The following is a 22,885-nucleotide window of genomic DNA, read 5'->3' on the forward strand; positions in this document are numbered from 1 at the left end:
CTTTTCATCTCCATTCACGCACTCATCATTCCCAATATCTGTCCTTAAATATTTAGCCACAAAGGGGCGTCTGGGTGGCTCAGTCAGTTGAGAGCCCGACTTTGGCTTGGTCTTGATCTCATGGTTTGTGGATTCGAGCCCTGCATCGGGGTCTGTGCTGACAGCTCAGAGCCTGGAGCCTGCTTCAGATTCTGTGTCTCCCTCTCTCTGCCCCTCCCCACTCGTGCTCTGTCTCTGTCTTTCTCTCAAAAATAAATAAACACAAAAAAAATTTTTAAAAATATTTAGCCAGAAGGATAAATTTAAAAATTAAATCAAGTAGAAAAATAGCTTTTCCTTGATTTCAGACATACCGTCCTCTTCTTGTGGTCTGCTTTGGTCAGTGTTCTCCTCTGTCTTTTTACTGTTTCTTTCTGCTAAGTTCTGGATGGCACAAAGGATGGCCCGGATGGCAGTTTCCACCTGTTCTGAAAAATCTTCCACAAACCCTTCATCTAACATTTGGTTTCCTAGTAAGTAAGAAGGTGTAAAACAAACAAAAAACCCAATCATTTGCTCCAGTGCCTCTAGAAATCATTAACAATCCTCACTTGTTATTTTTACAAAACAGCCACCTGTTAACCACCTACTACGAGTGAGCCACAGTGTCAAACTGTGCTGAATACAAAGATGAATGAGACACAGTCCTTGCTGAGATGAATTACAAGTTTATCATCTTTTATTGAAAGTTCTGCTAGAAGAATGCCAAAAATATGAAAATAGTTAAGATGCTGTATATAACCACCAATTTAGTCCAAATATCAGCCCTCAGCTTTCCAGTCTCAGAAAGAACTGTCTGCTAACAGCGAGTGAGCCCGTGCTGCCTCCCTACATGTGTGCTACAAAGTGACATGATCAACTCAAAGGCAAGGTACTCAAACAAATGAGGCAGAGAGGTGCCTGGGTGGCTCAGATGGTTGACTCCAACTCTGGATTTTGGCTCAGGTCATGATCTCATGGTTCATGAGTTCGAGCCCTACATGGGGCTCTGCACTGACAGTGTGGAGCCTGTTTGGGATTGTCTCTCTCTTCCTTTCTCTCTCTCAAAATAAATAAATAAACTTTAAGAAAAAAGAGAAATGAGGCAGAAAGAGTTAAGAGCTAGGGGTTCCAACCACACCTATCTGCCTTAGAACCCTGGACAGATATGTCTGGAACAAAACATAATGTGTCTTTAGGATAGTCTAGATTTAAATCTGTAAGACATCACTCCTACACCAGGCTTTGACTCCCTTACTGAGTGACAGACAGTCTTACCACTTTGGCTTCCTGAAGCAAGTAGATGTGTCTTCCAGGAAGTAAAGTCATCTGTGGCTTTATTGATTTCTCCTCTTAAATAGTCCAGGCTCTCAACTAATGCCATTTGTTGGTCTGTTTGCTCAACTTCTATCCTGGGAATAATGAACAAGGACTCTAGTCCTTGCAAATGAACGGACACCTGGGACAGGCAACTCAGCCCAGAAGAACAAACTTCAAAATCTTTCCTGCAACAACAGAAATTCAACAATGTTGACAAGAAGGGGCTACCATAAACACACACACACACACACACACACACACACACACACACACACCCTGATCCTTCCATCCACTAAAATGTGAGCAGGGGAGAATTCACTGTACCTCAAGAGTAACAGCTAGACATACGCTACAAAGCACTATGAAGGTCCACAGAAAAACAGAATTGAAATAAAATAACCTTTCATCATTTTATCCCCTTACTAAACTATGAGCAAGCACCGAAGCACACAGAGGGACAGTACAGACATAGCCATACTCACCAAGAATGAAAGAGAGTCTCACAAGACTGCTGCCTGATTTTGTCAACATCAGCTTTCACTGTTTTAATGGTTTTCAGCATCTCTGTTAATCTCGCAGTTGACTGTTGCCAAAGCTCGTCCTGTTTCCGCATCCAGCAACCAGAGGGCAGCTGATTTCGAGGTAGTGGGGATGGGCAACTAAATTCTGATGGGATGAGGTCCTGTATGGCTCCAGAAAGCTGGCCGTTGGTGAGCTCTGGTCCTTCTGGGTAGGGGGCAGAAGGCTGACCCTGTACCTGGGCACCACTGTGGCCTGGAGTTGGCCCTGCACTGGGGCAGCACTGGAGGAGCAAGGAGAGCTGCTCAAGCAGGATCTGGCTCTGCATGGCCAGATGCTGCAGCCTTTCTGTCCACTGCTGCACACCATCCTGAGGGGGGAAGGCCACCGGGTAGACCAGCGGCTCAGTCAGTCTGCCATGAATCTCCTGCACACAGCCAAGGAGGTTCCTGTGCAGAGAAACCCATGGAGAAATCATGTGGCACCTTAAACTGCATCGCCATGTTGTTTTTAACAATAACTTCATTTGTTTCTGAACAAAGTATGGGTTTTTTCACATAATCAAGGAGAGAACCCCCATGGTTAAGACTGTTAAAACGCCCTTTGAAATCCTTAAACACAACCTTCTGAAGACCGAAAGCAAGTGTCTTCAGTCTTACACAAGTGTCAAAACTCACTGCTTATCACCTACCCCCTTACAGCTTTTTCCCATCTAACAGTCAAATCACTGCAGTGATTTCAACCATTACTTAAAAAAAAAAAAAAAAAAAAAAAAATCTAGTAAACGTGGTATACTTTGTTAGATAAACCCTTATGCGTACAACAGAAAATGGTTGCGGCCAAAGTGATTACAATCTGGAAATACTACCTCTCAGCCAAGAATCCATTCAAAAAATGATGACAGGCTTCCTAACTGTCCTCGTCTTTTAAATATTTAATTCCACTGAGGAACGTCCATGCATGGCTCAGCAAATTGCAACTCTGTGGTCCAAAACCCCCCATGAACTGAAGCAGTCTCAAATCTAATCTATGCCCAGAGACAGATACCATACACACAATCCTGTCACGCAATCTAATGGACTGTCAACCACAAACCCCCTCTCTCCAGACCAAGGTGTACTTCAGCCATGGCAATTTTATCTAATTCAGCCCCCGAACTCATCTCCCAGGGCCCATTCTCCCAAGAGGTGCTGCCACAACCACAGGGCAGAAGCACATCACCAAAAGCAAGGGGAAGAGCCAAGAGAAACCCCATCTGCTTCTGTGGGTCTCAAAAGTTTTCATTTCCAAATTGAGAGCAGACTCACACAATTGTTCCTAATTCATGCCACAAACCCAACTAACTAGTTCGTGAATACCTGAGGAGGATCCACTGCTCAGTCAGCGTGGTCAGGGAGCGCCGCTGTTGGATAAGCACCTTCATCAGATGTGCCGAGAACCCTTTGCATCGCTCGACGTTGCTCATGCCCAACTCCTGCAAAGGGGAAGTGGAAACATGCCAAAGGTTTTACTGGCAAACATCACCACACACGCAGGTGTTACCAGAAAGCAGTTTCATCCAAAACTCGCTGGGGAAAGTGCCTTTTAATTGGATAAGCTTTGGATATGCTGCAGTCTAGAGGCAACACATTCATCTTTCTAAGCAGTGCTTCTCAAATTGTGCTTCCACAAATCACTGATGTTCCATGATTTAACACTGAGACACCTGAGTGGTTCAGCTGGTTAAACATCTGACTCTAGATTTTGGCTCAGGTCATAGTCTCACAGTTTGTGAGTTCGAGCCCCGCATCGGGCTCCACGCTGGCAGTGTAGAGCCTAGTTGGGATATTCTCTCTCTGTGTGTCTCTCTCTCCCCTTCTCTCCGCTGCTCCCCAGCTCGAAGTAAATAAATAAACTAAAACAAAACAAAACAAAAAAAGAACTAGTTTAACATCAAAATTAGTGGTCTTTTCTCAATTCACAAGAGGAAAACTATCTGAAGATGGCATTCTCCACATGAAGCTTTTCTTATACAACCTCTTTTTTAAATGTTTTATTTATTTTTGAGAAAGAGTGTGTGTGTGCATGAGCACATGTGGGGAAGGGGCAGAGAGAGAGAGAGAGAGGAAGACAGAGGATCCGAAGCAGGCTCTATGCTGACAGCAGTGAGCCCACGAAGGGCTCAAACTCACAAACCCTGAAATCATGACTCCAGCCGAAGTCAGATGCTCAATCGACTGAGCTACCCAGGCACCCCTTACATAACTTTTCTTACGCATTTGGTCTTGTTGGCAAACGTAAGTAATAGAATTTATGATAAAATGCTTTCTGATTAAGCACAAAATTACACTGATTTATACTGTAAGTTTAATGATGTTCTGCAAAAAGCTCAGTCACGTTCTGTAATGGGCTCTGATCACTTGGTAAGACCTGAGAGTGCTGCCCTGGAGGAACAAAATAGGAGCTTTCCCTGGGCCCCGGCAATTCTGAGGTTCTTTCACCTACCTTGGCAGGAGCTGCTAAGGCTGCACTAAGCCTGGCGTGCCGTGCAAGAGAGCGAAAGAAGTACTTCTGGCATCCATCCCATGAAGAGGAGATTTCTGTCAGCAGCCTAGAAATCAACATGATATACTTAAATAAAACCACTATTTCCCATCAAAGATCCTGAAGACTCAGAGATTGGTATTATTTAGTCACAACCAAAAGCTAAGAGTGCGAACAGATTCATTTCTGTGAGGTCTCATTCAGTCAGGCGCTCATTAGTCCTTTATGCAAAGAATGTATTACATACTTAACACTGGAAGTATAGAGGGAAAATAAATTATGATGACAATATAGTTTCCTTAATGAAAACTTTATAACTATCTTAGGAGTGGAAGCTAAAGGTCATAAATTCTGATGCCCACGGGGGCCAAGCAGTTAACATAAATGATTAAGGACAGACAAGCACAAAATGATACATGGCAATGACAGCCGACCTCAATGTGGGAAAAGCAACAGGACTGTTTGCAGACTGTAGTGATCTGGAGAGCATGTGTCCTGTCCAAAGGAGGGAGCTACAGTTTAACTTTCTCACAGGAAAGCAAATCCAATTGGCCCAATCTTCCTGAAAAACTGAAATTCAGAATATTTATTTATTTATGTAAAATTTCTACTTTGGGGATGCCTGGCTGGCTCAGTCAGAAGAGCATGTGACTCTTGATCTCAGGGTTGTGAGTTTGAGTCCCACGAAGGGTGTAGGGATTACTTAAATAAATCTTAAAAATAAAATTTCTACTTTTTATAATGCTGTGTTGAATTAAACTTTAAAGCACTCAGAGGGCCACTGAGCAAACAAAATACAAATGTATGTGTACCCAGCTCATGTAAATCATCTATTTACAACCACTTCTGCCACAGTTATGAACACAGAGGTAACTCTGTCTCAAAATTTATAGGTTCTCAAATTGAAGAATACATTAGAAATTATAAAGAATTTATGTATATGCAATCACTAAAAATGTGGCCATTCTCTCACAGATTTTCGCCTGTGAATTCAAACCAAGTGAGGAGACCTCAGGAAAATCAGAGGACCAAAAAAAAAATAACGGGAGAGGTGAATACAAGGAGAAAGAAAAAGAAAAAAGAAAAAAAAAAAGTCTCTTACTGAATGCTCACCACGTGCCAGATGCAGAGCCAGAGCCAGAGCCAGGCACTTTTTAAAATGTTATCTTTACAGCAATGCTAGGAGAGAGGTATTCTATCCCCATTTTGGCAAATGAAGACATGAAGCTTAAATGACTTGCTCCATTTATAATTTAAAAAACAAACCTAGAATCAGCCTGAGTGCTGCTGACTACAGACAATGCACTCCGGAGATCTAACGGGTGAAGATGAAGCATCTCTTGAGGGTTTTTTGAACGGGCCCAGGCAAGACCTTTGCGATATGACAAACCTAGGAAGTAAATAGCATACATTTAAGTAAAGGAACTCAGAAGAGAATGACTATGCTATGCCCCACCCCATCCCACTGCCACTGTGACTCTAAAAATAAAGTCCTTGGAATAGCACCACCCAGGAGCTTGTTAGAACTCAGGCTGACAGGCCCTGCCCTGCCCCTACTACAACAGAACCCCTGCATTTAACAAGATTCCCTGAGTCATTTGAACATACATTAAAGTTTGAGAATTTGCTCTCTAAGCTACATTGGAAGGGTGGGTGCCATACAACATATGGTGATGAAAACAAAGCATGGTTTCTGAGAACCTTCATTACAAAACTGTGAAAATATTTGGGACTCACAAATGGTTGGTTCATCACATGGATTTCATATGTGTGACTGAACTCTCAGAATGGCATTTCAAAACCTTGCCTACTGCCTCCTGCTTTCCACCACCCCAATCGTCTCTAGAAATTCCCCCCACATCACCCGCGTTGTTTTCCTCCCTAAGAGCTGGTGACCATTCTTCATCAGGTTTCCAATGAGAACCATACCAGTTTTGGCAAGGTGTTGAAAGAGGTCTGCTAAAGCTCGCTGCTTCCGCAGGAGAATATGCTTGGCTTCTGACCGCTGCTTCTCCTTCTCTGCAGAGGGCTCCACATTCAAGCTCTGCAGCTCCCTCACAGAGGAAATCACTTCACCTAAGGAAATAACAAGGAGGAAATACCGAAATCCCACAGTCTAATTAACATGTTAAACTACTCAGACCCAGGACATCGTGGGACACGAGAAGCAGGTGACACTCATCTTTACAGCTCTGATAACTAGCACAGTCCTTAGCATTTGGTAAATTCTAAATTAAAGGTGCACGGAAATAGAAAATACTCATGGAATTCATCCCTCTTGACAACAAACCAACCAAATAAAAAGTAGTTTTTCTTTTTTTAATTTATGGGGTTTAAAAATAGGCAAAAAAGCACTTGTTGAACACTATGTGCAGCAATTTATAGTAAGAATTTAAATCATATATTTCCCATAAATAGGATACATCCTGAGGTCCTATCCTGTACCTGGTTCGTGGTTGATGTTCCCTTACTCTGTACAACTCCAGGAGCACTGATTTACAGCTGTTTGGAGAGGCTCAGAAAGGTCTAGTCACTTACTAAAGTTCATTCAGCTAAAGAGTGACTAGAAGACAAGACACAAACCCTGGCCAAACTGACTCTGAAACCCAAATTCTTTCTCCAGCACCACACTGCCCTGCTGAATACCCATGGGTGGCTGTAACATGAGGCTGCTGCCTGCCTGCCACAGGGAGTGTTATGGACTGTGTCCCCCAAAATTCATGTTAGAGTCCTAACCCCCAGTGCCTCAGATTATGAGTGTATTTGGAGATAAGACCTTTAAAGAGGTAATTAAGGTAACGTGAGGCAATATGGGTGGGCCCTAATCCAACCTGACTGATGTTCTTAACAGAAGAGTAGGACATGGGAGAACATGTGAAAACACAGAGGGGAAACAGAGCAGCCAAGGGGACAGACCTCAGAAGAAACCAAACCTGCAAATACTTTGATTTCATATGTTTAACTTCCAGAACTGTTTAGAAAACTAACTTTTCTTGTTTAAGCCACCCTATATGTGATACTTTAAGGTAGCTCTAACAAACTAACACGGACATTCTAGTCTTCCAGAAGAAAGCAAGTGTAGTGGACACCATTATACAGACATTGTAGGAAAGTCAGAGAATTCTTTGCATCACAGAGTGGGTACCCTTTCCAGAAGATGCACATGGGACCTGTATCCCATTCATTTCGATCATCAGGATCAGGCAGGCAGATCATCTTCAGCAATGGATATATATAACAGGCTATTGTTCTAACAAGTTTTTTTTTTAATGTTTATTTTTTTGAGACAGGGAGAGAGAGAAAGAGATATGGAGTGCACACATTCATATGTGCACAAGCAGGGGAGAGGCAAAAAGAGGGGGTGAGAGAGAATCCTAAGCAGGCTCCACACTGTCAGCTCAGAGCCTAGCTTGGGGCTCGATCCCACACACTGTGAAATCATAACCTGAGCTGAAATCAAGAGTCAGATGCTTAACCAACTGAACCACCCAGGCACCCCCTAACAAGTTTTAAAAATAAAGAGCTCCCTGAAATCACATTGTAGCCTCACTGAAGAAGGACCAGTTTCACTCTGACACCATACTCATGGGGGGTGATTAGGGGTGCAGACAGTGCTGGAGGATGACAAGACCTCAATCTTTTAAGTTCTGGAATCCCTTCCCCAGCCACGGCTGTTATACTACAGAGCAAATCTCGGCTCTCAACTTCCCTGTGCAAGGACGACCAGCAGATGAAACTGCTACATCTCTCCACAGTGAAGAAAGCAAGAAAAGGACAGTGAGTGAATCTTCCTTCTCCTTTAACTCAAGGGAGACAATATTTGGAGAGGTAGGAACAGCTTACAGACTCTGAGAAACTTGTCTCTGTACCTCTTTATTCATGCCCCCAACCAAAGAGAGCTGATATAGACAAGGCTACTGCAGAAAATGGCATAACATAGCATTAGCTATGGACAAGATGGACAAGGTGAAAATTATAACAGCTTGTGTGGTCTCTGCTGGCTCCTGCGACTGGGCTCTGTTTTTTAGCCCACTTGTTTATTCAATTAACCGCTCAACACTACTGATGACGTCAAAAAAAGGACATAGGCAGCAAATTCCCACGCTCTTGGGGGCACTAGAGAAAACAGAGCAAACCCCACACTTTGCCCCTGGCTGCTGGCACTCACCAGTGAAGTGATCAAGGCCCTCCACTAGGTAAGGCAGACGGCTTTCCTTCATGAGCGTCAGGCACACCTTCCTCATTCGTTTCATGAGCTTTGGCAAGCGACACAGCAGCTCTCCCTCCAAGGGGAAAGAAGCACCCTGACACTGTTCTGGAATCACAGCCTGTGAGACAGAGCACAGGTTAGCCTCACTGCCAAGAACAGTAACAGCACTCACCTGCACTGGTGCTAAATTTAAATGCCATACCCCTCTACACACACTCAGCTCAGTAAGTATTAAATCCTCTCCTCCCCAGCTCTGAGGTCTCACAAGAACAAAAGCAGCATCACCAAAATTAAGATGTGTCCTGGATATTTAGAGAACCCTACTGCTGCTCCACGTGAGATCACTTAGAAGCACCCCGTCTCACCTGCAGCAATACCACCTGTGCTAGCGACCATTCTAGACTTTGGAATGTACTAGAACTGCTGCCTTTATGGTGCTGTGCTGCACTGCCTGTCTTGGACACACAAGTCGTACTTCTACCACCACCTCTTCCACCCTCCACTTTCTTCAATTCAATTATGAGGAACCCAGATACTGGCTAATGGGAAAAACTTTCGTCCACCGGGGCATATTTTCATCCCCTCCCCCCACCCCCCGAAGAATCTCTGAAATTCCTATGCTGTCATCAACAGCAAATCAAAAATTTTGGTCAGCATGACAGAAATCAGTGAGCTGATGAATATAATCAAAAGAAAATGAACTTGGAGCCCACACCGTATTTGTAGAACCACAGCATGGCTACATGCTCAATTTCTATTACACTTTCTGTACTTGGGAAATACTAAAAATAGCTTGAGGACTTCCACTGCTTACTCTATGGACCCACGACGGTAAGTACAGTAGGAAGGCAAAGGCTATTACTGTCCTGAGGTGTGCTCTCTGATCCCAAAGCTCTTTACATCTAAGGATATAATGTGGGACCACCCATTCTGTAACAGACCTGCTCACCCAAAGTCTCCATAACTGTTACATTTTCTGGAATTTTGCAAGCCAGCTCTTAACTGTTGGTGCTTGAAGTTGGTCATGATGAGAGAATTTATACCATGGTCATCAGCAAACACTAAAATCAACCTATCACTGCAAACATTCACTCCCTATACAGCAGCTTCATCATGTGGTAGCCCAAAGGCAGCTTCAATGGCATATTCCTCAACTGATGCTTTAAGTCTTCCATCACAGGAAGATGAAATCTACCTGCTTCACAGGTAAGCACAGAAAGTGCGTATTTCCCGTAGGCGAACATTAAACTTTCAGCACTAGGACTGATGCCTTTTGCCTTATTAGGTAGCAGTGTCAGACATACATATAAGTGCTATATTTGTCCAAAGAGCAAGATTTCAAAGGAATTGCCTTGCCCAGTTCTAGGGACATTCTTCCACATAAAGCACAGACCTCACTAGACTGGCCCAAGAATAAGCAAACACCATCTCATAAGGTATACCTGTGCAGCTACTGGCTGGGCCAACAGGGTCTCCCTCAGTGCCATGTTCAGACTCTGAATGGGGGATGCCTCGCTGGTGGCTGCTGGCTGTGACAAAAAGTCAGGCTGTTCCTCCTTGTCACTCTCCACCAAGGATGACCGGCAGGGTTCACTCAGGACAGCTTCAAATTTCTTCATGAATTTAAAGAGGGTCCTGGCCCCATGTAATGACAGATGAAGAGGAAAAGATGGATGGAAAGTGAGGAAATGTAAAATGGCATAACGCACACACATATAACTTAATAACCTTATCGTCTGTACGCATGAACCCCTTACATACTCATAATCATCCTGTTTATTTTTTAAGGAAAAGTAAGGCAGGTATTGTCATCTCCTTTTTCTAGAAGTAAAAACTGAAGCCAGGAATGGGGCCATCACTTCCCTCAAGGGAAGACAGCTAGTATGTAGCAGAAGTGCTTAGGCTGCTTTGTCTCGAGGCACACCAATTCTTTTTGTAGGCAGACTTTGCTTCAGGTGGTAGGGGGTGCTGTCGAAAAGCCACACCCAAACAATCTAGTGCTTCATAAGGAGTTCAAAGCAGCACGAAGGCCACTTGAACAATTTAATTTAGTCTTGCTACCTAGCATACAAAAATTCTCACCTTTAGTCACTCTGAATTTTTAAAAGATAAACTACCTGTGTGTCTTTTCCACAGATTGTTTAATGGACCAGAAACTGACATCATTCCACTTGGATATCTTTACAAATTCCTGTAAGATAAATGAAGAACAAGGAACGGTTTTATAAAGATATATGAAGAACGAGGAATGGTAGCATTTTGTTTCTTTCTAAATCACCTGTTTACCGAAGACCAGAGCCCACTCCATCCCACATACAGGACTGTATACCAGTGAACAAGTAAAACAAGTCTAAAATGGGAACCCAGGTGTTTGTCACAAAGCAATGAAAAGAGAGTGCTCCTATGATCAACATGTCACATGATATGTGTTCAGCTTGTACCAGGGCTGCCTCCACAACCACTGAATTATCAAAAGATAGGACCCTCCTTTCCCCCAGGGCACCTTGATGGCACACAACACTAGATGGCGCTCCTCTGAGGTGGAAAATCAGCCAGGGCAAGAGCGGGGGAGTGAACACTAACAGACGTTTGTGGCAATCTTCTTGAGAAGCCTTTGATGGGCCACTCCACTAACCCGTCACACACTTGGGACAGGTCAGCAATGGAGCCAATGCCACAGAATAAATCTTGCCATTCTACTTGGCAGTTGCAATGCTCTCCTCCATTCCCCAGAGCCCCCTGCTTCATAGTTAAATGGATAAAAGAAAAGAACTAAACAGAAAGAATTTGCTGATTTTGTTCTCCCAAGAGTAATCATTACAAAGCTGTTCATCTTACTTTAAGTTCTTTTTCTAGGGGGGAACGAAGTTCCACAATTTTGGCTTGGACCCGGTCAAAGAATTGCTTGTAATAATGGTACAAATTCCACAGAACACTGCAAAGTGAATCTGGAAGAAATGAAAAGGAAACAAAAACACCACACTTGCTGCATGTGCTACTGGCTCCACCTGTGGGCTTCACATTTTAGTGACGCTCCTTCCTCTTTACTCTTCAGGCCATGAGATGACAGCACAACATTTCACAGGCATGTTATTTAACAGCTTATCAGGGAGTCTGAGTCTAGCAATTCCCTGAGATGCAGGCAGCCTGTCACCTCTACCCCATTTTTTCATTACAGCTTATACTGAATTTTGTTGCTCTTAAAGGTGATGTACTCAATGTTCCACTAAACACAATGTCAAACCCTTTCTCAGAATCTTATTGTAAAGTCAGCAGAAACTAAACCTGTTTTAAAAGATGGCCTATTAAGAGGTTCAGCCTGACTGCTCATTCACATACAATCTATAGTCCTAGTTACATTTTCATCCAAATACCTGTGGTCAGGGACAGTAATTGACAGTGTTTCCTGTGCAGTTACTTGATATGTAGTAGAGAGCTTGCTAGATCAAAGAATCTAATTATGGCCTGGATCAAGCAGAAGCTTAGCAGGACACCTACACTGTCGATACAGAAAGATGTGCAGCCTCAACATGCCAGTTCCCAAGATCTGCATTTGGCAATTTACCTCTGGCAGAGTTCATTAGTTTGGGCTTCATTTATAACCACTTTGTACTTTAATGTTGTTCTCTGTATCTAATGTGAATCACTTCAAAGTAAGAGATGACTGAAAGCGTAACATTTAAAACCTGGTATGCAATAAGATGCCTATCTTGTGAAGAATTCAAAGCCTAACCCATTTAAACATTACAGTGTAAGAGTAAAGAAAAACACACACACACCCCTCCTTACCCTTTCCTTCAACTTGAGGCATCAACAAGACATGACAATGGAAAACCAGTAACATCTGAAGCCGTACGTGGAATTCTCCCAGTGAGGATCCCTCAATAAATGCTTGTAATGTGCTGACCAGCAACATCAGGGTCATCTGCTTATCATCTTTAAAGATTCAAAGAAGAAAACATATGCACCTGCAACCATCACTTCATATTTGTAACATGCATGCAATCTACTATGGGACACACTGGGGCACGGCAGGAAAAGAGAGACCATAATTAAAGTGAAACTCTGAGGGGCGCCTGGGTGGCGCAGTCGGTTAAGCGTCCGACTTCAGCCAGGTCACGATCTCGCGGTCCGTGAGTTCGAGCCCTGCGTCAGGCTCTGGGCTGATGGCTCGGAGCCTGGAGCCTGTTTCCGATTCTGTGTCTCCCTCTCTCTCTGCCCCTCCCCCGTTCATGCTCTGTCTCTCTCTGTCCAAAAATAAATAAAAAAAACGTTGAAAAAAAAAAATTAAAGTGAAACTCTGAGGCATAGGTAAATTCCCAGCTGATATAAAAACAGCTCACTCGGTATGTGTTAAACGCACTCAAAACAGATTATGAAACTGAATTATAAGGTGCTTGTTTTAAGTATGAAATGAAACACTTTTAACTCAAGCAGGTCAACTAGTACCCAAGAAAAAAAATCTTCATTTTTGCCTGTCTCTTGGATATAGAGCATAAGGAAACCTTATGACCAGCTCTCTAGACTCTGAACAAATCACGTAAACTCTCAGAAATACCATGAAGTCAAATGATGCATCCCATGTAAAAGGAGTGGTGCAAGGAGACAAGGGAACAGGTAAATCCCACATCTGCAGCACTCTACAATTAGCCTGCAACTTCTAAATATGCAGGGAATTTATGGACAGTTGTTACCTTCCTGCTCCTCTGTTTGTTCCTGCATGTGCTTCTCAAGCATCTGGTAGATGGAGAACCAGTGCTTGGTGGATTTCTCAGTATGGCGCTTCATGGTATTATCCAAACTCATAGACCAGCAGCTGAAACATGAGAGAAGAAGCCAAGCAGGCATTTAAGGAAACCCATTTGAAAGATCTGAAACCACAGAAGCAAAAGCTAAACATTCACTATTCTCTCCTTCCAAGTGGAGATGGAGAAGCTACCTAGTTTGTCGCCTCCGGAATGTATGCCATTGTCTGTACTGAGGTTATCTTATTTTTTTAATTTTATTTTTGAGAGAGGGAGACAGAGAGCAAGTGGGACAGGGGGAGACAGAGACAGAATCCGAAGCAGGCTCCAGGATATGAGCTGTCAGCACAGAGCCTGATGTGGGGCTCGAACCCACGAGCTGTGAGATCATGACCTGAGCTGAGGTTGGACGCTTAACTGACTGAGCCACCCAGGTGTCCCTCTACTGAGGTCATTTTAAATGCTCTATTTGTTTTTTAAGTAGGCTCCATGCCCAATGTGGGGCTTGAACTCACGGCCCTGAGATCAAGAGTCAGATGCTCTACTGACTGGGCCAGCCAGGCACCCCTAATGCCCTGCTATTTAACTCTGTGATTAATAACTGAAAAGTACATTCTCTTACTACAGAAACCCTGCAGAAGCAAACTATCAAAAGATGAACGTCCCTACAGCACAAGTTCAGGAGGGGAAGGGAAGTGACAGATTATCACTTACTTCAGTTCCAGTTTACGCCAACGAATGATCATCTGACTGACTAAATCGAGATGTTTCCGCAGAGACAGAGCTCGACTTGCATTCTCCTCCCAATCCTAAAACACAAAGATAAAATTTACTGCTGGGCTCTTAAATAACTCTTATGCTGATTTATCAATAGCAATGAGTGTACATCCAACATATCTAGCTTCAAGTTGTTTCTAGTCACCTGACAGAATCAAGCAGAGCTGAGTTTAGAGGCAGGCAAAAAGTAAAGGATTTAGGAACCTGAGTGTGAATGCCTATTGCTAGACACGTGACCCCCTCCAAAGTGCAGAGCCCTAACGTGATCGTCAGGGAAGCACCAGATAGTTCAGAAGCCGTGAAAGGACTGAGGGGATGGGACGTGCAGGCACGTAGCTGGTCTGGAGGCCCACCTGGGAGCCCTGGAAGAGGGAGACTGCAGTACCAGTGGATGCTGCGTCCTACCCTTGAAAACAGGTGACACAGGCCCCTCACGTGCCCCATAAGATAATGGCTTCACCTGTAATGATCTGACCCCATGCCAGAAAAACAAAGAGGCTTATTCTTCACCAACCCAAACTATAGCTTTCTGTCCCTCTGGCAATAATGTTGCCCCAAGATCATTTTTTTCAATTGATTACAAACTAAAATGAGGAAGAGAGAGAGAGAATTATCTTACCTGTGCCTTTGCTAGAAGGATCTCTAAGCCATTCAGCAACTTTGAGATAGGACTGGAAAGTGGGAAACTACGAATTCTGTCTATTACAACCAGCAGCTGCAGGAAAAAAAAAGAAAACGAAGAAAAGATCTAGGCATCTCTGTGGGAATACAATCACTCCAAGTCACAGGCCACTGAAAAGAGGCCTGATGAAAGTTTTATGCAAAGTTTCTGCTTCACAAACCCCTGTGAAAGCCACAGAGGCTTTCTAGGGCTGTGGATCAAAGATAAACACTTTATCTGCTGCATTACTCTGGAAAGAAGATGGACTTTGATATGAAACTCTTTTTTTTTTCTTTTTTTAAAGTTTATTTACTTATTTTTTTAGTAATCTCTACAGCCAATGTGGGGCTTGAACTCATGACCCTGAAATCAAGAGTCACATGCTCTTTCAACTGAGCCAGCCAGATGCCCCCAAAATAATAACTCTTAACCACTCTCCGCTGTTAAGATTTACTAAAAAACTGGTTGAAGACCACAGAGTGAGGTCTGCGTTAAAACTGCCAATCTTGGAAAAGACAGGCCTTTGCTAATGTGCGTATGTGTCTGAATAAAGAGGGCAATAATACAGCAGCATTTTAACATGTCGACAGCAAACTCTGACCAACAAATAAAATTAGCGGAATCCCAAACATCATTTATGTAACAGCAGTACAACTGGTATGTCCATCCTGAAGTGAGTAGTGTCTCACTCAAGTGGGATTCTGTAAACCTTTGTTTATATACTGAAATGTGCACATAACTGCCCTGGGAGATGGCAGAGACCACACCCTCAGTGTTCCCTCCTCACAGGCTGCCCTACCTGCTCAAGGGCTGGGTGTTCCGGCCAATCCTGCAGCAGCTGACTGACAGCCTCTGAGAAACCCTGAAGCACAGGTTGACAATGCCTTGCTTCTGGGACATTGGGGTGCTGGTAGAAGTCATAGGGCCCATCAGGCTTCATTATCAGATCTGAGGTTGCCTCACCAAAGAGAGTGTTATGGGAGAGGGTACAGGCCAAAAGTTGGCTGCCCAGGAGTTGGTCATTCAGTTCAGCTCCTGTGAAGTTAACATCAGTACAGTCGGTGCACTTAGTAGGTTGAGCCATCAAGTTACAAAGATGTCAAACACATGCTCAGAAACAATGAACTACTAGACCTAATGAAGCAGATTATGTCACAGTGCCAATCATGCCCAAAGCAACATAGGCCTAGAGGAGCAGGACCCTAGTATCATAGTAGTATCACCAAAATCTGCTAAGTTTCTCAGACATACAGAGGAACTCAGACATTGCCTGGTTGTTATTAAAAGAGTACAGAGTCTGGTTTGATGGATTCAAATTCCTGGCTTTTATAGTTGTCTTGGTAGACAGAAATGAAAATTAAAGCTTCCTGCCTAATATCAAGGAGTAACTAATGAGGTCATACAGGAAACTGAACCAAACAATATTCTGTAAGCTTGATTTCTGAATTCCCAGGTTTCTCCCAGGAATAAATGATGGGAAAAGCACTAAAGCTATTACAGGCAAATTAGAAATAATACTGAAGAACAAAACTATTTAAACTAAGTCCATATCCTTGTTTTTTAAATCCCTTCCTCCCAAAGTATTCAAATGATAAAAATCCCTTACTGCAGAATTTTAAATCAAGTTTTTTGAAGTAGCTGAAGTCTCTTAAGCTAAGGAAACTCCCTCGATAAGGAATTTAGCAAAAAAAATAGGGAGGTGATGACTTTAATTGTTCCCTAAGTAGTAATTACATTTATTTGTCCTCGTTTCCCAAGAGTATAACAAAAATGAATTGTCATACCCATCAGAGGGTAGAACTGTGTCACAAGAGATGCCCCAGTTTGATAGCAGGATAGAAACAGGCCAAGGTAATGCTTTGTCTCATGTGGTGGCAAAGTCTGTTGGTACCAGAGGGACCGAGCAAAGTTGAGGCACAGCTGCTGATGAATGAGCATCACAGCCTGCATTGAGCTCTGGGAGAGGAGGCCAGGATCTGAAGCTGCTCCCTCTTCTTGCCCATCTGAAGTTCCCTTCTTCTCCTCCAGTGTTGGTTCTACCAAAATATCTGCAAAATCCTGCCAATAACATTAGAGCAATTGAACTTCTAAAAATCAGAATCCAGTTCTACTCAAAAAGGAAGGAGGAAAGATGTTGTGTGAACACTCAAGAAAATGAAGTAGTAACTTACATATAGATATAGTAAAAAGACTGATTATAAAACCATTCAAAGGTAACACGGGTGGCATCAAGGGAACTCATTCCCAAACAAACCCTGTTACCACCACCCGACCTTTTCATGCAGTGGGAACTGCTTTCTGAACTCCCGTTCTTCCTCCTCCTCCTCGCTCAGGGCAGTCCTGGAGTTCCTGCTCCTGTATCTGTACAAGCTGTTTTCCTCCTCAGCCTTCTCTTGGGCTATGCGTTCCTGTTCATCCCACTCATTGATAATTTCCTGAAAAGCCACAATATTAGAAAGTAATTTATTTGCTTTTGCTGAAGTACTTAAACAAAGCAAGACTTGTGATCTGTTGTTGTTTTGTTTTGTTTAAGAGAGACGGGGGTGGGGGTGAGGGAGTGGGGAGAGGGTGCAGAGGGAGAGTATCCCAAGCAGGCTCCACACTCAGCTTGGAGCCTGATGCATGACTCTGGGATCATGACCTGAGCTGAAATCAAGAGTCAGACACTCAACCAACTGAGCCACGCAGATGCCCCAAGATTGGCTATCTGTTAATTTCTCATGAAAATAAAAGTACTATGGTTCAAAAAGAAGTAAATGCCAACATCCAAGAAACATTTTAGGTATAGAGAGCAAATGAACTTTGTTTTCAAACTGTGTATCTGCAGCAACCCATTTTCCAAAGCACCCCCTTACTGTAGTGCTACAATTTCACAGGTGTAAAAACTCGCTACAGTAGAGCTAATGCCATTGGAAGTTCCTGTCAGGAGCTAGCAGTGTTTTGTACTAAGGACAGGCTCTGCATAGACAATGTGGGGGTTGTAATTCAGACTATACTTGGCTAACAACTCAAGCAGCTGGCCCAAGGGTTTGGGAAAGGGAAACCTGGGCTGGGAGCAGGGTGGTTGAGGCGAACCATCAGGAAAACTGGGCTATGCCTGATCAGACACTTCTTAAATTCCCTAGTACCTCTAAGATTTTAGATCCTTAAGTTGGCAAAAACTGTAAGTTAAAGAAACCATGCAGTATTGATGAGAACTGAGGAAATGAGCACCCATCAATCAGGAAGATAATTTGTGTTAAAAACCTAAGCAATTCTGCTTTCCAGAATTTGTACCCAAAGACCTAGGTATAAGACAATTTATGGTAGTGGTGGTGTTTTCCAAGACAATAAAAAGACTACATACAAAACAAATGTTCGATGATAAGAAATTATTTAAGTATCCTCGAGCGTATCCATACAATAGAAAACTGGGCAGCCGTTCAACATGATGCAGCTGAAGAATAGCATAATTATGGAAGAAAATAATCACTAAATGCTGTTAGGTTTTTTAAAGCAAAGTATAAAACAGAATGAACTTTAGTAGTGGTTTACAGAACTCTAGTGATTTAAGGACCAGTCTCAGAGACCAGGGAGGGAACAGAATTGTTCTCAACTAAAGCAGCTCTTTTATCTACTACATATTGGGAAACTATTCTAAGATTTTTATTTTTAAAAGAGTTCTACTGCTAAAGGGGCACCCAGGTGGCATTCAACTTTTGATTTTGGCTCAGGTCATGATCTCATGGTTTATGAGATCAAGCCCCAAGATGGGCTCTGCACTGACAGCATGGAGCCTGCTTGGGATTCTCTCTCTCCCTTTTTCTCTGCTCCCCCCTGCTGCCCCTCCCCTCACAGACCCCACTCACACACAAGCAAACACATACTCTCTCTCTCAAAATAAACTTAAAAAAAAAAACAAGCCTAGAATGGGATGCACCAATATGTTAACAGTTTATACAGCTTTCAATGGTAAAATTTAGTGGGTTTTGTTTATATTTATTCTTTTAATTGTATAAATTAAAAACAAATTGATGGGGCGCCAGGGTGGCTCAGTCGGTTAAGTGTCCGACTTCGGCTCAGGTCACGATCTCACAGTCTGTGAGTTCGAGCCCTGCGTCGGGCTCTGGGCTGATGGCTCAGAGCCTGGAGCCTGTTTCCGATTCTGTGTCTCCCTCTCTCTCTGCCCCTCCCCCGTTCATGCTCTGTCTCTCTCTGTCTCAAAAATAAATAAACGTTAAAAAAAAAAATTTTAAAATAAATAAATAAATTAATTAAAAACAAATTGCTTTCGTTGGGGAAAAAAAGTTATTTTCTTAATAAAGGTTGATACTATTACATGGCAAAACTCACCATAAATAAAATCAAAAGATAACAAAATAGGAGAAAATATTTCCAGTGTGTATCACAGATAAAGAGCTAATATCACTAATTTTTTCTAATGTCTTAAAAATTGAGGGACAAATACCCCCAAAACTAACAGCTGAATAGGAGAAAGAAAGGAACAGACACCAGATCCCACTGCCCAACCACATGGTCTCTATCTACACAGGGTACTGCCAGTGTCCTCCAGCTCCCTTTAGGAGAAGGTCAGTGCTGCCCCCTAGAAATAGGCTTACCTGGCACACATGCCTGAAGAGCTGCAGGGCCCTCTGGTCCAGCTCTCCCTTGCACAGCACATGGGAACGCAGGTAAAGGAGGGCATTCATCAGCAGCTGCTCTCGGGTAGGACAAGGTCTCTGGCCCTTGCCTTCCAGCTCCTTTCCTCCTGAGCGCTTGAGGATCAACTTCCCAAGGCCTCGAAGAACCTCCTCTGACTTCACTGAGCATAAGGCGTCTGCATGAGCATAGTAAGTGGGGAAGGTGGGGCCCACTGATGGAAAAGCCAACAGGGATGTGGCCATGGCACCCAGCCTGTCTGCACAGACCACACTGCCATGGAATGAAGCGTAGACCTCAGATGCCACCAGCCTCATGCCATGCTGCAACTGCAAGATGGATGCCTGCAGTGGGGCCACAGAATCTGGATAGAGGGCATACTCCTCGGCCAACCGCTTCCTGAACTGGTGGTGTGACTGCTGCCAGGAAGCCTCCTCCTTCAGAAGGTTTTGGGCCACCTGGGCAGACCGAGGCCCATCCATGTGGAGAGCCTGCAGGAGCCGTGTGAGCAGATCCTGAACAGCAGGGGCCTTGGCAATGCTGGTGACATAGTGGTGGATTTCCTGCACCAATGACTCATAGGCAGGCACCTGGGGTCTGAAGGCTTGCTTCTTCGACAGGCTGCAGATTAAGTTCTCCAGATGATCTATTCTTTGGCGAAGTAATCTAAAGGCAAATTATCACAATATGCAAATTCTGTCAGACTCAGCCCTTAGCTAGGAAAACAGAATGAAGACACATCAGCTTCTAAGGAATAACATGAAGAAAATACTGACAATTATAATGTAAATGGAGAATATAGAAAAAGCATTTATCACATGCCACACATGGTGTTACTACTCACTGAAGTAGTTGTATTACCCTACTCTTACAGACCTCTTAGGCTTTTTTTTTTTTTTAACATTTATTTATTTTCAAGACATACAGAGAGACAGAGTGTGAGTGGGGGAGGGGCAGAGAGAGAGGGAGATACAGAATCCAAAGCAGGCTTCAGGCTCTGAGCTGTCAGCACAGAGCCCGACGCGGGGCCTGAACCCACCAACAGAGAGATCATGACCTGAGCTGAAGTAAGATGCTTAACTGACTGAGCCATTCAGGCACCCCAGACCTCTTAGGCTTAAAGACATTAAGTGATCTCTTCAAAGTCTAAGGCCAAAGGACAGGGACAGGACTGGAGCTCACACCTGCTACATTATACAATATTTACTAAGACAACAAACGCACACAGTGCACATTATCACATCTAACTTCTGTCATGTTGAGAATAAATTCTGGCTTCAACCCTCCTGGCCTCATGAGAATCTGCCCTTCCTTTCAGAGTATTAACTTTTCCTGACAGTAACAATGGCTTTAGCATCTAATCGCCAATGTAGTTCAGAGATCTGTATCATCACCTCAAACACTGCAATTACACTGTGAAGGTCAACCTCAAAAAAAAAAAAAAAAAAAAAAATTTTTTTTTTTTAAGAGTCAATAAACCATCAGCACAATAACTCTGCTGTTACCTGATGTGAGGATGACAGTAACTGAGAATGACTTCATCTTCCAGGTCTCTTCCAGTGTGTAGCTGGGATGAGAGGTTTCGGGTCTTCCACTCACACTGCAGCTGGTGTAACTAATAGAAAGGGAAGAAGCTGGTCTGCTGTGCTCAGCTGTGCCCACATCCAAGAGGACAGTGCCCTGGGGAAGGGTAGAGCAACTGGATAGAAGGAACCTGGGCTCCTGAATAATCCAAGAGCAAGGGATTCTGTTCCATTAACCTGGACCACTTCATCTCAGAGCTGTTAGGTGAAGGAAACTCTCTTGTTTATACCACTGAATTTATGAGACTCTGCTCTTACAGTTTTACCAACTGATATACTACTTCCACATTTTGAAGAAGAAAAATCTTATCACTATCTTTATGTATTCAGTTCCTGAATTTGCTTACAAGTTCAAATATCAAGGGATACCACATAATCTAAATCTACTTGATCCTTGAACTTTAGATAAGGAACACCAAAAGTTCAAAACCTGAGGAATCCTATACCACATCTAAAGAAATTATCCAAGTCCAAATATTCAAAACTTAGTTCAGGTAGAGGGAGTCTGGACAGGAGAGATACATCAGAGGCTTAGGAAGGGCCCCTCCAAGTGCCTAAGCTTACTTAGAGGAATTCTCAAAGAGGAAAATGTAGTCTTTAGAACACAACTCCCGGGAAGTCATAGGGCAGCTTATGCAAAATCACCCCGTTGATGTTCTGAGCATCCAAAAGGGAATAAAAGGAGTAATATACTAAGCAAGTCCACCCAGTCAGGGATGGAGCCCATGCTCCAAACTCTCATCCCTCCATACCTCTTCCTTAGCGTACTTGAGCTTGTATTCCCTCTTCACTGCGGGGTCAAAGCGGGCCTGCGGAAGCCATGTCTGAATCTGGAGCAAGCCAAGGCTCACCCACAGGCTCCCACGCCGTGCTGGCTCGGGCAGGTCCCGCTTACCATCCCCTTCCCCAAACAAGTGGCGCAGGGAGGTAAGCAAGAGGCATAGCAGCTCTTTGGGCAGGGCCTCCTGCCCGGCCATGTCCCCAAGAGTCTGGCCCACATGCTGGAAGGTCTGCTTGTCCCCGAGCAGCAGCTGCTCACAGTTTTGCATGTATTCCTGCCGCCGGGATTCAGGGAGCAGCTCTGCCAAACCCGCCAAGTGCCGGCACAGCACAAGTCTCTGGAGCTGGGAATCCGTGTATCTGTAGGAACAAGGAGGCACTTAAGGGCTTGCACTACATCAAACGGCATTCCTTTCTCACACTATCATTCTTTTAGAAAATGACACAGCAGACTGCACTGCCAATACTTAGAGGTGAATTTCTCTTCTCAAGTAATCTTATATGCTTTTCTAAGTACCACTCTCTTGATCACAAGAAGATTAAAAGTGACAGAGGCACTGCCCAGCTTATGATAGCCTGTAATGGGCTAAAAATCTGCTGATCCAGCCAAAAAATACACTTGCTTTCACCCACCAAAACTAGCCACTACAGATGAAGTTCAGACAGACTGAGGTTCTCTCTACACACTCTATAGAAAAGATGGAGCTTTATAGTCTACCCAGGGGGCGAGAATACCTGAACTCTGCGACTGAAGGCACAGCCATGTTGGTCCAAAGCACCAAGCTGATATCCCGGAGCTGCTGGGCTCTCTCAACCCACTCTCCCAGGGTGACATGTGAGGAGGACAGGATGGGGAGGCCGCTCACATCCCAGGGACTTGCTCTGCAGCTGCTGGTCAATACTTCAAAGCAGCACTTGGAGAAGATGGCTCTACTGAGACTGCCAGGGCCCTGATGGATGGAGAGGAGTCATGTATCTTTTAGAAGATAAGTAAATGGATTTCAACAAGCAGCACTGAGCACTTCTAAGAGAAGAAAGAGAGTAAGAAAAGGAGGTTCAGGTTGCTAGGACCAGGTAAGCCTCAAACAAAGGATAGAATGGGGTCAGGTGT

The 22,885-nt window shown here is 43.8% G+C and overlaps 1 protein-coding gene across 1 annotated transcript in view; it reads right to left on the minus strand.

The window, feature by feature from the left end:
* The window catches only part of MDN1 (midasin AAA ATPase 1), a 173,798-nt gene that overhangs the window by 28,597 nt on the left and 122,316 nt on the right, over positions 1-22,885 (minus strand). The window contains exons 60-81 of the mRNA XM_042939361.1: positions 22,510-22,724; positions 21,747-22,134; positions 20,917-21,026; positions 19,372-20,077; positions 17,047-17,208; positions 16,558-16,831; positions 15,573-15,808; positions 14,732-14,827; positions 14,050-14,144; positions 13,285-13,406; positions 12,380-12,526; positions 11,429-11,538; positions 10,708-10,781; positions 10,033-10,225; positions 8,549-8,708; positions 6,310-6,456; positions 5,647-5,770; positions 4,342-4,447; positions 3,216-3,331; positions 1,821-2,306; positions 1,297-1,523; positions 354-509 (exon numbers count right to left, since the gene is read on the minus strand). Of these exons, the coding sequence (XP_042795295.1) occupies positions 354-509; positions 1,297-1,523; positions 1,821-2,306; positions 3,216-3,331; positions 4,342-4,447; positions 5,647-5,770; positions 6,310-6,456; positions 8,549-8,708; positions 10,033-10,225; positions 10,708-10,781; positions 11,429-11,538; positions 12,380-12,526; positions 13,285-13,406; positions 14,050-14,144; positions 14,732-14,827; positions 15,573-15,808; positions 16,558-16,831; positions 17,047-17,208; positions 19,372-20,077; positions 20,917-21,026; positions 21,747-22,134; positions 22,510-22,724 (4,450 nt within the window). The remainder of the gene's footprint in view (positions 1-353; positions 510-1,296; positions 1,524-1,820; positions 2,307-3,215; positions 3,332-4,341; positions 4,448-5,646; positions 5,771-6,309; positions 6,457-8,548; positions 8,709-10,032; positions 10,226-10,707; positions 10,782-11,428; positions 11,539-12,379; positions 12,527-13,284; positions 13,407-14,049; positions 14,145-14,731; positions 14,828-15,572; positions 15,809-16,557; positions 16,832-17,046; positions 17,209-19,371; positions 20,078-20,916; positions 21,027-21,746; positions 22,135-22,509; positions 22,725-22,885) is intronic.

Source organism: Panthera leo, chromosome B2 (assembly GCF_018350215.1).
Source record: "Panthera leo isolate Ple1 chromosome B2, P.leo_Ple1_pat1.1, whole genome shotgun sequence".
NCBI lineage: Eukaryota > Metazoa > Chordata > Mammalia > Carnivora > Felidae > Panthera > Panthera leo.